The 13,044-nt window shown below is 36.3% G+C and overlaps 1 protein-coding gene across 4 annotated transcripts; it reads left to right on the top strand.

The window, feature by feature from the left end:
• The first annotated feature begins 4,044 nt into the window (after positions 1–4,044).
• Positions 4,045–11,972, top strand: LOC148867478 (vesicle-associated membrane protein 724-like). 4 transcript variants are annotated; one of them, XR_016110181.1, is made up of 6 exons: positions 4,045–4,710; positions 5,792–5,933; positions 6,332–6,452; positions 10,805–10,867; positions 10,970–11,246; positions 11,538–11,972. XR_016110181.1 is itself a non-coding variant. In XM_088979214.1 (6 exons), exons 1-6 carry the CDS (start codon positions 4,518–4,520, stop codon positions 11,605–11,607), a joined length of 657 nt encoding a protein of 218 aa, XP_088835340.1. In that variant the 5' UTR covers positions 4,045–4,517; the 3' UTR covers positions 11,608–11,972. The 4 variants fall into 4 exon arrangements, 3 of the variants coding, with proteins under 3 accessions (XP_088835340.1, XP_088835339.1, XP_088835338.1); XM_088979214.1 differs by having other exon boundaries at positions 10,970–11,037; XM_088979213.1 differs by having other exon boundaries at positions 10,970–11,140.
• The last annotated feature ends 1,072 nt before the right edge of the window (positions 11,973–13,044 follow it).

The following is a 13,044-nucleotide window of genomic DNA, read 5'->3' as shown; positions in this document are numbered from 1 at the left end:
ACAGCTATAATTGAATTGAATGCTTACTAGATGGGGTCTCACTCAGGGCACATCACATTTTTTATGAAGGCAGTACACCCTCATAATAAGATGGCAAGTTTGATTTTAATCATCTCTTAAAAAGAAGTTTGACGTCAATCATAGCAAACAATGCTTTCTTTGTCTTTTTTTACGGGAATGTGCTCAAATTATTCCTCTAAACTTTGACTCCAACTATTTTGCTTCCCTAATTTTGATTATTTACTAAATCTTCTGCCCTTGGTTGGTGTAGCCTTATGTCAAGAATAATGACGCAAACAACAATTTTTTGGGGGTAAATTATAAAAAACTCCTTCTAAATTTAACAAAAACCTGCTTGTACCTTCCTTCCATCTTTGTCCTAGTAACAGAGACTTTAAATATAATTCAAAATGCTAAATGAAACCTTTTTAATTTGATTTAAGGATTTTTTTTATTAAAAGTGAAAATTTCTTTTAGGGGTATTTTAGTAATTTTTTAATTTAATTTAGGGATTTTTTTTTTGAAAAACTAATGTAGTAATCCAATGTTTTCCATCAAGACAATAACAAAAGGGAGGTAACTCCAGGTTTGAGCTTTTTTATATTTACCCTTTTTTCTTGAATTTAAATAATTTTATTTTTCAACTGTCCAAAATATCTATTGACTCAGTGAAAAGAGTACAAATACAAATACAAATATGTGCCGTGTAAACTTGTATATGATATTTCTGAACCTTGTATTTATAGTTTTGCATTGTATACATTTGTATTTGAATTATTCCCACGTTCTGCATATTTACAATTCTGTTTTTAGTTTTTACTTCTAGTAAATGAAAAGAAACCCCCCATCATCACACCATTCACAAGGAACCCTGAATGAGTCCGGATCTCCTACACTTCCATTAACAAATGAACACGTCTTGTGTTCAGACTGTGGACCCCACTCACATGTGTGGAGTGAGACCAAACGGTAAAACTTCTATTAAATTAATATTTTATTTTTTTTTAAAAAAGATTTAAAGTGAACAAAAAGAAGTGGAACTGACCCTGGACTCCAAACGATGAAGCCCTTCTTCAAGCTTCAGCCATTAAAGATCAGAAGAAGACCTCCTTCAAACTTCAGCCAAGGGCGAAAAATCTATATGAAAGCAGTCATTTGCAAGTTGCTTCCTTGAATCTTCATGGTGAAACCTTTTGAACTGTGGGATTCAATATTTCTTTAAATTGGATTTTTCTTCTTTTGTCTTTGATCAAGATCAAGAGCTGGATTTGGAGGTTTCATTCAAGACAAATCTGAGTTTAATTCTAGTTTCAGTTAAGACCGAGTCTTCTTTTCCACTTTCAGTCAAGAGCGAGATTCAAATAAACAAGTCACATGTTTTTCGTCATTCCAAACTTGAATCTTTCAAGATTAGCTTGAAGGAGGGTTTCATTGTTCAGAGTTCAGCGCAACTTTTGGGCCCTAATATAAAAAATAATAATCTTTTTAACATAATTTCTAGAATAGGCTAACTTTTTTTTAAAATATCAAATAGGGACAGAAACACTACTCATCTCCTTCTTCCTCCAGACCATCGAATGAATCTCCCCACCTCTCTCTCTCTCTCTCTCTCTCTCTCTCTCTCTCTCTCTCCCGTTCTTCTTTTTCTTCTTCTTCTTCTTCTTCTTCTCTACATCTGAGTCATTCCAAACTTAGAGCAGAACTACTATGAGTTATTCTTCTGAAGTAGTTAGAAAAATACATGAAATACCATACCAAGTACACAAATTGACGGTTTGGTTCTAACTACTAAGCCTGTTAGAGGTATCTAAAGCAATTTTGAATGCCTTTAAAGCCTAGAAATCGAAATTGGAAGAGGTTTATGAATATGCTAAGTGGAGAAGCACGATACACATTATGAAATGCAAAAATGCAATAGTGGGCTTCACCATTTTTGCTTGCAGCAAGCTAGCAACTACAAGGGACAAAAAGGTAGAGATTTGTGATCAATATTTATTAATCTTGGGGGAGATTTGTTTAGTGGTTTGAAGGAAGAAGGAGATGAAGAATGTTTCTGCCCCTATTTGATATTTAAAAAAAAAAAGTTAGCATATTTTAATAATTATGTTAAAAAGATTATTTTTATTGATATTAGGGGCTTAGGACCCAATAGTTGCCCTTATCGACTGCAATCCCCTTTTTTAAGCTAAAAAAAATAAAATATTAATCTAATGGAAGCTTTACCATTTAATCTCACTCCACGCATTCCACACTTTGAACACAAGACGTGTTCATTTGTTATTGGAAGTGTGCCCCCACCCACATACTTCGAGTGCAGAAGATCCAAACTCCCCTCGAATCTATAATATGAAAACTGAAAGTCTGAAATAGAGATTCAACTGATTCCCAAACATGTCCAAGAAATCCCAAATTCAAAATGGTAGGTCATTTTCTACAAAGATTCATTACAATAAGTAAGTTTAGGGATGTAAAGGGGTTGGGTTCAGTACAAGTTTGCCTTGACTCTAACCCAACCCTCTAACGTTCCCACCTGAACCCAATTTGATCCTGACCTTGCCTTGACCCTATAAGGATGAACCTAATACCAACTCGACTTTATCCACAACCTTTCAATTGTATTTTTATAACATAATTTGAAAACTTTAAGGGCCATTAATTTAGGTAAAGGTCAAGGTTCAAAATACTGATATGTTCGATATGTCGATAGAGGTATATCAGTAGTTTTTTTTTTTTCAAATCCTATTCAGAGGGGCCGGTTTAAGGTCTGTCCACCCCTTGAATCGGTCAAAACCCTGATACATCCTTTATAGGAGTGTATCGCAAAGCTCCCTGTACGATACATATCAACTGATACAAGTCAATATGTATTGATTGGTTAAGATTTGATGTATAGGTTCTAAAATATCATTTTTATGGTTATGCCATTGGTAGTGGAAGAACAACCAAAATAAACATGAAAAATGATATCTTCAACTTCCAGAGTACAAAGTTAGAAGTAGCAAATTTCAAGAATACCCCTCTATATGTAGAGGTATCATGATCTAACAGGATGGATCAGCCAAACCTGAACCTGATCCAAATCTAACTCGAGTTAAAGGATCAAAAAAAAAAAAGCCATAGAAAGTGCAAGTCCACCATTCACCATTTCAAATTTGATACTAAACATCAAGTTTACATCAGCGCCCCACAGGGGAAGGAACATTACAATCGTGTATTAAGAACATCTCGGATGGCAAGTACCCGAGATGTTCCTAATGCAGGCTAAGATGTAAGATGTGTATGTGAGGCGTTGATGTGATCTCTTAAACATCAACTTTGAGAATTTGACATGTGGCAATTTTAGAGGATATGTATATATCAAATAAAAAATCAATAAATAAATAAGAGTAAATTAGAAAGACATTTTATACTATGGATCATTAACAAATACCCCCTTGAATTTTCATTTGCAATAGAGACTTCCCTCAGCTTTGACTTTGCAACAAATACCCTTACTGTTAAATTAGATACATGATGCATTAAATTACCAAAATATCATTATGAATCGTTCTTATTTTATTTTTCTCACTTTTTTCTCTTAAGCCCTAATTGACCTAAAAATATCTCCATTTTCTCCAAAACCAACTAAAATAACAAGAATTATTTTATTAACATAGAAAAACAAGCTTCTTTAAATTCTTATTTTATTTTACTGATGTGAATGTCTTTCTTCATCTTAAAACATAAAATTTATCCACTCCTAATCAAAAGGCGTTTAATATTTTGAATGATAAATCCTTTAAATAAATAAGAAATGAATAATTTGAGAATATAAAAAATTTTAAAAAATTAAAAAAATCTTTAATGGAACTCTAACGGAGGGAGTGTTTGTTAACTAATGAGGGAGTGTTTGTCTCAAAGTGAAATTTGAAGGGTCATTGTCGCAAAGGAAGTTCAGGGGTGGTAATTGTCACTGACCCCATACGTGATACGAACGACCCCATAGGACAGGGGGGTATTTGTAATTTATCTAATAAATAAATCTCACAAATCACAATTACTGTTATCTTTTGTCCGAAAACTCAAGAATAAGACATTTGATTTCACCGCTCCGTCTGGCCGTTCTTGTTTCCTTTTCTGCTTTCTCTCTGCTTCTCTCTCTCTCTCTCTCTCTCTCTCTCTCTCTCTCTCTCAATGAAAATTAAAATTTTGTGATTTGAGTTGCAAAAATACGCCGGTGGGGGAGGAGCAGCAGAGCAGGAGCCGAGAATGTCTGAATCACACTCCATTGTTGTCTGACTCTTGCTCTCTCTTTCACACTCAAAACACTGTTCCTGCTTACCTTGCTTGCTCTGGAAAAAGACATTTCTTTTCCCTTTTCTAAACTAAAGCAACAATCGCCGCAGTTAGGATACCAACCACGCACTAGCAGGTAGCAGAGCCAGCATTCTCTGGCAAATGTTGATTTATTAACAGCTGCCCGTTCATTGAGTCGGTGTCTCTTCTCTTCCGTTACCGGCTGAATCAAGAACCAGGAGATGAGTCAACAGGAGTCGTTTATCTACAGCTTCGTGGCTCGAGGGACCATGATCTTGGCCGAGTACACCGAGTTTACCGGAAATTTCCCGGCTATCGCATCTCAGTGCCTTCAGAAACTCCCCTCCGGTAACAATAAGTTCACTTACAGTTGCGATCATCACACCTTCAACTTCCTCGTCGAAGACGGCTATGGTATCTTTTCCGCTTCTTTCCCTCGGTTTTGTTTCGGAGATCTTCTTTTTTATCGTGTTGTTCTGATCTGATTTACCGTTTAGGGATTAACCGAAAATAATTCCATTTTGTTATGTGGCTTGTCCCTCCATCGTATACTCGTAGTTGATTTCACATTTGGATTTTGAGTGAATTTGAGATGACTTGGACTGGATCTAAAGGGACTACTGACTCAGAGCATGACCGATCCAGAGACTTTTCAATGGCTCTTCTTCATAAGATGAATGTAAAAAAAGTTACAACTAATTCAACTTCTAGTTTCAGAGGAATTCTTATAATCGAAGCTTAACCAGTGGAATATATTTTTTTCTGTAGACTTGGTCGACTTGCCCTGACTCATTGACAAATAGTGGTCGATCCATATGACTGGTTCGAGTTATTGTTATTTATTTATTTTAGACCAGAAGACTGGTTATAATTCTATACTTAATTAGGGAAAAAAAGGATATATGTATAACAGAAAAAGAAAATATTATAGACTTTCATGGAGACAAGTGAAAATATAAAGCACTGTCTAAAAATGAGAATTTCCTTTGCCTCCTTTGATGTCTTTCGGGGCCAAATTAGCTTAAGTTGTTGAAACTTGAAACCTCATATGGAGAAAAAGAGAAATCCTTGTCTTCTCTGTTTTTTCGTTTTTATAATTGAAAGGTTTGAATAGGGGGAGGAAGTTATTACTCCCTCCTTTGAAAATTGAATTTGGGGTATCTTATCATATCTAGAATCTGAGCTATTGCTGCACAATTACGGTTTCCATTCATGTTTGATATTGTTTAGATTATACTATTGGTCCATTCAGAGATGGTAAAGCATAGATTTTTTTTTTTTTTTTTTGAGCTGAGCAATAGGATGAATCGGGAAATGCTGTTGCATTATCCTTTTCTTTCAGCATATTGCAGTCACACTTCAAATGCTTAAGCCTTAAAGAGTTGTGCATGTAATGCAATAATGGAAGAATCATTTTCTTGTTCTTATCTTTTTGTTCATTAAGGATAATGTGACATGACTTTTTTCATCTCTTGATGCTCTTTGGATGTCACAGCATACTGTGTAGTTGCCAAAGAATCTGTTGGGAAGCAGGTGTCTATAGCTTTTCTGGAACGCATGAAAGCTGACTTCAAAAAGAGATATAGTGGGGGTAAAGCTGATACAGCCATTGCCAAGAGTCTCAACAAGGAGTTTGGGTATGTTTGTTCTAGAGATGCTATATCTTTCTACAACTCGAACATTTTCCCTAGGTTTTAACCCAAATCAAAATATTCAGAAAGTTCACAAGAATGTAAGTTTAATACTGTTCATATCTTTCTTCCTTAATTTTCCCCTTCTTTCCTATTTTCTCCTTCAGATTCTTCCTATCTTCCTTTTTTTCCTTTATTTCTTTTTGTATTATGCTCTTTTTGTTCCTTATGGATTTCAGCCTTCTAACACTATGAAGCCTAGCAAAATCTTAGAATTCTGAGAATTTTATCAAGATTTAGATTCTTATATATAGGTCCTTTCCTCCTTTCACTCTTTTTCTTTGTAGAAAAATATATAGGAATTACTACCACTGAAAAAAAAAATTGATTCTGAATATCTGCAGACCAGTTATGAAAGAGCACATGCAATATATCATTGACCATGCTGAAGAGATTGAGAAGCTTTTAAAAGTGAAGGCTCAGGTTTCAGAGGTTAAAAGTATTATGCTGGAAAATATAGACAAGGTATTGAATTGCACCAAACACTGATAGTCTATCTTGAAACTAACGTGGACATGGATAGAAAAATATGATAATGGTTTACAATGATTAGTTAGTTCTATACATCTTGCCTCTCTAATTCTGCATCTAGGAATTACTTAATATATGTATGCATGTATATACAATTCCTTGAAACATTGTTATGTTTGTGTTCATGGGGAGCCTGTTATGAGGCAAGTATCTCTTGCAACCCCAAGTGCTCGAGATGCCCTTTATGTGCCACATCTTTTAATCGCACATACCATGCATTGAAGTCGCCCCTCAAAACAGTAGTAAGGGCTAATTACAAGGCATTCTAAGAAATCTATTTAAGGAAGTGATCTATGTTGGATATTGGTGGCAATTTTCAACCCAATGCATACACACAATCCAAATCCAACTGTTTAACAGGTGTGACAAAATGGGTCAAGTAATCCATTTGGGTTACATGAAAAGGGCTAGAGTCAGTTGGGTTGAGGATGTTTTAAAACATATATTCTACAGCTGTTTTCTTTTCTCTACCTTTAACCAGTCTCTAAAATTCTCCTCAAAAACATGCATGGAATCACACAATTCAAATCAACAAGGCTCATATCCTCACCCCTCCCTGACAATGCTGGCGTAGTAGACAAAGCCAACAATTTCTAATGCCCCCATGCAATCAATAGATTATTCCCAATCCTTGCAATCAATGCCTTTCCAATTGGTTGCTCTAGAAACTACCCTGCCACTAATGACTACGATGTTGCCTCCACCATGGCCAGTGTTGGTACAACCATCTCTTGTGCAACTATGAGACTCCAAATCTAACTGAAACCCAGCACATTGTAACCACCTAAAACCCATTAGTGGGCCTCACTATAATCGCAGAAATGGCTATAATAGTGTCATCCTTTCTACCAACATCTGCGTCGTCTTCTATTTTGATCCACTTACCAAGTATGAATGGTGTAGAACTCAACAATGCAGGTTTGGGTTTCTGATGAAGGGATGCCAAAATGGATGTTCCCTTGTGACACAACCAAGAATCTTGCAATAGTGGTTCCAGTGCCGGTGGCATCAATAATTGATGACTTGGCTTGACAGAGTTGCCGCTCAATCATTTGGCCATCAAATTTATGACCATCCCTTGTGAGTAGGAAGAGCCTAGCTGCTAGTGCATATTTGATTGACATGTGTATACGACACCCTTGTTCATTGACCTTGTTGTGCTGGTCATTCACTAAGGGTTTCTTCACTGTTAGAGCTCCATTACTGGTTATTTGTTGTCTTTGTGGATCAATAAAAATAAGTGCCCTATTACATTGTTATTCACTCCGTCAATAGTAGATATCACTCCTCTAAGCAATGTTTTGTTGTTTTATGTATGCATTCATCTTGCATTTAGAGAGAGGAGGGATGGTTTAGCTTTGCTAATATGAGCTGGTGTGTGATGGTGATCAGAGAGAGAGAGAGGAGGGGGGAGGGAGAGATGGAATTCCATTTTTTCAAATAGCTAAGAAATGGAATAATTGTGTTTGACATGGATTGTTATTTTTTTGAAAAAGATGGTAACTTTATTAATGAAATAGTGGGTACATAAGAAGATGTACACAGAAATTACAACTCAAATGTTAAGTAGGAAGAAAGCTATCACTAAACAAGAAATCCCTGTGAGCATCAGCTTTTGCTGGACCATCCGCATCAGAGTTTAGCTCCCTAGGGATCCAATCCAGCTGTGCATTTAAGTTAAATAGGACATCTCTACTTCAGCCAAGAAATGAGCTAAAGCCCATGGACCACTGCCAGAGTCAGCTAGCCACTTGATGGTTTTTGCTGAATGAGCTAAAGCCCATCCACTAGATGGGTTGGATCACTTGGGTGTAGGTCAAATACCAACCCATCTAGTTGTCATCCCCTAATGTAGGGTAGAAAGAGCGCCATCGGAGGGAGGAAGGGAGGGAGGGAGAGAGATGGAATCCCGTTTCTTAAAATAGTTGAGAAATGGGGCAATTGTGTTTGACATGATTTGTTATTGGTTGTGGGTAGACCTGTTCATGGGCCGGGTAGTTTGACGGCCCAGTCTGGCCCGACCTGTTCTAAGTCGGGCTTGGACATGACTTTAGGCCCACGGGCTTGGGCCTAAAACACCAGGCCCAACCTTTTTTCGGGCCAGGCTCGGGCTTTCTCAAAAAAGTCCAGCCCAAGCCTGACCCTTACTTGATAATAGATATTATATAATAAAAAACATATTTTATTTAGTAAAAAAATATATACAATATTTTTTCTTTGTTCCTCATCTCTTTTTTCAAGTAATACTGGGATCTTTTATTATTCTTGTGTTTTGAAGGCTTTTAATATAAATAAAACACTTTTTTATTGAACAAAAAAAAAAAAAAAGAAATCTGTTTTCAAATTTCTGGCCAGGCTTTGGGCTTTATATGAGGACTGGGCTTGGGCTCGGGCCTGAATGTATTTTGTTGATACAGAGACAAAGCCCGGCCCATCCGAGCCTGTGAGCAGGTCTAGTTGTGGGTGATTAATGGATGGGTTGGTATTCGACCTGCACCCAACCCATCTATTTGCCATCCCCTAATGTAGGGCAGAAAGAGCATTATGGTGCTTATATTTAAAAAAAGGCAATTAACAAAGTTGTAATAATTATTATGGAGTAAACTCATGAGCTAGAGTATGAAACTTTGGGGAAGATTAATTGAGTAGAGGTTACAACATGAAACAAGTATATTAAAAAAATCTGGTTTTAAGCCAAGGAGACAAACCATGTAAGCCATCTTTTTATTGAGACAACTAATAGAAAAAGTTAGAGAGGAAAAGAGAGATCTTCATATGGTATCAGTTGATCTAGAGAGAGAAAATGATAAGGGTTCTTAGAGAGATAATACAGTGGGTTTTGGAAACGAAATGAGTGCCAAATAGTGATGTAGACCTAATTAAAGACATGTATAAGGGTGCAACAACCATTATTACAACACCTATGGAAGAGACATCAGAATTTCAAGTTATAATGGGACTTCACCAAGGCTAACCAATTAGTCCTTTTTTATTTGCACTAGTCAATGTAGTCATGGATGAATTAACTAAACATATTTGGGAGGATGTCCTGAGAAAACATGTCCAGAAAATGAGTGGAAGAAATGTATGTTAAGATGGATGAGTGGAAAAACTAGAAAGGATAGGATTAGGAAAGAAGTCATCCATAGGAACCTAGGAGTAGCTCCATAGGTGATAAAACGAGAGAAAGTAGAGTAAGATGATTTAGTCACGTGCATAGGAGACCACTACCAGCCCCAGTTAGAAGTGATTTGTTACAAGTGGAATGGGCTGGAAGAGCTAGGGGTAGACCAAAAAAGAAATGGGTAGAAGTAGTAAGAAATCATTTAGGCACTAATAATTTGACAGTGGGTGGATATGGTTTTAAATAGAATGGGTTGGCAAACAGGATTCATGCAACCAACCCCATATAGTTAGGATAAGGCATGAATGATGATGATGATGATTCAAGAGGATGTTACTGATGGAAGGAGATGCTTCTGAGTCTGAGGCTCAAGCTCTTTTGGTGGGTCTTTGGGCAACTAGAGCTCTACAGGTGGAGTTGTTACTGGTGGAAGGAGGTTCTAGAATCACCATTGGGTGGGCCAAAAGGAAAAGTGAAGGCCCCTGGAGGATTGCCCACTTCTTGCAAGAAATTTTTGTTCTCTCTCAGATGGATTTCTAGGAACTTCAATGTTGTGGCTGATGCTTTAGCTAAAAGTGAAAACTCAATGTGACCTCTTATATTACCAAGAGATAACTCAATGTGGAAATCCGCTCGCTGCAGAGTGATGGGCAGTCAAGAAACAATATTTACAAAAAAGTAGACTAAGATGGTTTTGCTAATGTTCAGGACCATCTACAGTACTGATACAAAAAAAAGTAATCTGTTACAACGTTGAAGGGACTAGAAGAGATAGGGACAGACCAAAAAGGGCATGGGTTGAAGTAGTGAGAAATGGTAGATCTCATAATTTAAAATAGATCTGGCACTGAAAAGAACAGAATGGTAGAGTGGTAGAACAGGTTTCAGAAAAACAGAATGTTCAAGCACCAGGTTGTGTTCAGATAGTGGTTGGGTTAGATTTTTTTTTTATAGAAAATAAAAGGCCTGCTTGATTGGAAACCTTTTTCTATATATTTGTCCATCCAGTTCATGTTTTTTGTGGTCATGGTGTCATGCAGAAGTAAGTTCCCGCATACCATTATTTCTTTCAATCAGATCCTTTCCTGTGAATTTTTGGCTATTCTGCATCAGGTGACTTTTTAGCAATTAACCCAGGAATTTTTCCCTATAATTTTTCCAGGCTCTTGATAGAGGGGAGAAGCTAGATACTCTTGCTGACAAAACAGAAGATCTTCGTTCTCAGGTAGGTTAATTCTATAACTTGGTTGATTGTAGACTTCTGTTTTTTCTTCTATGAATTTGTTCTATGCAAGTATTTAACAGATTCATTGGATGATATTCTCAGGCTCAAGAATTCAAGAAAGTAGGCACAAAAGTCCGGCGGAAAATGTGGCTACAAAACATGAAAATAAAGTTGGTTGTTCTTGGGGTTCTCTTGCTTTTGGTCCTGATTATCTGGGTTTCTGTTTGTCAAGGATTTGATTGCACCAACTAATGCTTGGGTGCACACAGAAAAGTATTTTCTATTATTTATATGCGAAGCTTCAATCCATGTGATAGAATTCGGTAGAGAAGAGTTTCGATACCAGTGGAAAGGGTTTCCAAACAGTTTTCTGATAGTGGTAACAAAACATTATCAGAGACGTTGGCTAAACTCAGTTCTTTTTCTTTCCTTTGGTATTTCATGGGTGAAAGGATATATTGTAAATGTGGACCGGCGTCCTGTTTGTGCAAATAGTACTGATATTATTTTATGATCAAACAATAAAATTAAATGTTAGTTTCCCTTGTTTTTCTTTTTCTGCTCCTTGATTCTTTAAGAAAGGGACACACCAGCCTGTAAAAATCACTCTCAGATTCTCCTGAAAGTTTGCTAAGGAAGTACTTACACAGAACAACATTTTTTCTTACAGGAGAGTTCAATTCCAATCTGTGGAGAGCACAAGTCGCACTGTTGCAGGTCTCCCTTTCAACCCGCTATGATGAAACATGGTATGTTTTGAATTTATTTCAATTGCTGGCGTGTTCGTGTTTCATTTGGGGATCAGAAGGGAATCCTGCAACCATGATAGCAGATGTAATTTCCAATCTATGGAGGTGCTTTGTGATGGCTCTGTTCTCTATATAAACCTTCAAAGGTTCAAATTTTCAGTTATTCTATTTTTCGTAATTGATTCTGGAGTGGATTTAATCAATCTAGGGGCCATTAGATAACTGGCTGAAGTTATTTAATTAAGGAGCTCACAGCATCCTTAAAAACTTATTTCACTAGAAAGCAAGACAATTAGTCATTTAGTTCAGGCATTGCAGTTGTTATTTAATTAATGGCCCCTTTATCTCTGACTACATGTTTATTTCTTCTTTCCGTAAAAATGTATGATAAAAAATATAGATGCACCTACGAGATCTCTTAGCGTAAGCATCAATTCCACGGGGTGCCCACTCGTAACATAAGAATGGTAATTATATGTAGAAATAAAAAAAAAAAAAAAACAGAATCTTCAAGGGACATTAAGGAAGAGGCTCTTTGTTAGAGAATTGATGTTTTCTTTTATTAAAATCAGTTTTCAACTTGTTCCATATCAGAGAGTTACTGTGCTTGTTTTAAGTTTTTAAATAGTTCATTTACACTTGCTTAGAAATATAAAGAGTAGAGTATGGAGGTTTGTTACTGTGTAATGCACATGCACGTGTGTGTATGGTACAATGGTCTGCGTAAGTCGACTTTGACCTTTTGTGAGTTTGACTATTGATGATTTCAGCGGTCACAATCCGGTCGGATGTGATCAAGAGGCACTATTTAAAGTTAACACTCAATTACCTTTTAACAATCAAAGATTGTAATTGTTCAAATAGTCTTTTTTTGAATTAACACTTACCTCTTCTCCCTGCCTCTTTAGAAACTATTTAAGGAATGTGAATCAAGCAATTGAACACAAGTTTTTGAAAAACACCTATCTTTCTCAGTTTCATTTGCTATTGTCTTACAAAATGTTTCTTCGAAAATTCTTCAACTTTATTGGTTGCAAATTCTCATTCAAGACTCTTTTGTATCTTATGAATAGATTTGCCTATAACTCAACAACAAATTTATTAAAACTGAGTGGGGAAAATAACATTTTAAAGACAATGTCTTTAGGCACGCTTCAAAGTTTTCCTGATCCCAATTTCCAACATGGGCTATACTTAGGTTTGATCAATCAGTTCACACTAAAAATTGATATAAATTTATATACATATATGTATGGTTTACTACCGAAAAAAAAATGCATATATAAGCATGTATGCAAGCAAAATATGTGCTTATGAGCAAAGTCTGATGATAAAAAATCTGATTCCAGTTCATGTAAAATTTACAGGCTGAGTTGGACCCATCCAAATTACACCCCCTAAAGAAATTGAAGAATTTTCAAATGCCTT

This window comes from Nelumbo lutea, chromosome 3 (assembly GCF_056320005.1).
Source record: "Nelumbo lutea isolate HS-2025 chromosome 3, American lotus-T2T, whole genome shotgun sequence".
NCBI lineage: Eukaryota > Viridiplantae > Streptophyta > Magnoliopsida > Proteales > Nelumbonaceae > Nelumbo > Nelumbo lutea.
This window is presented reverse-complemented; position numbering and strand designations above follow the sequence as displayed.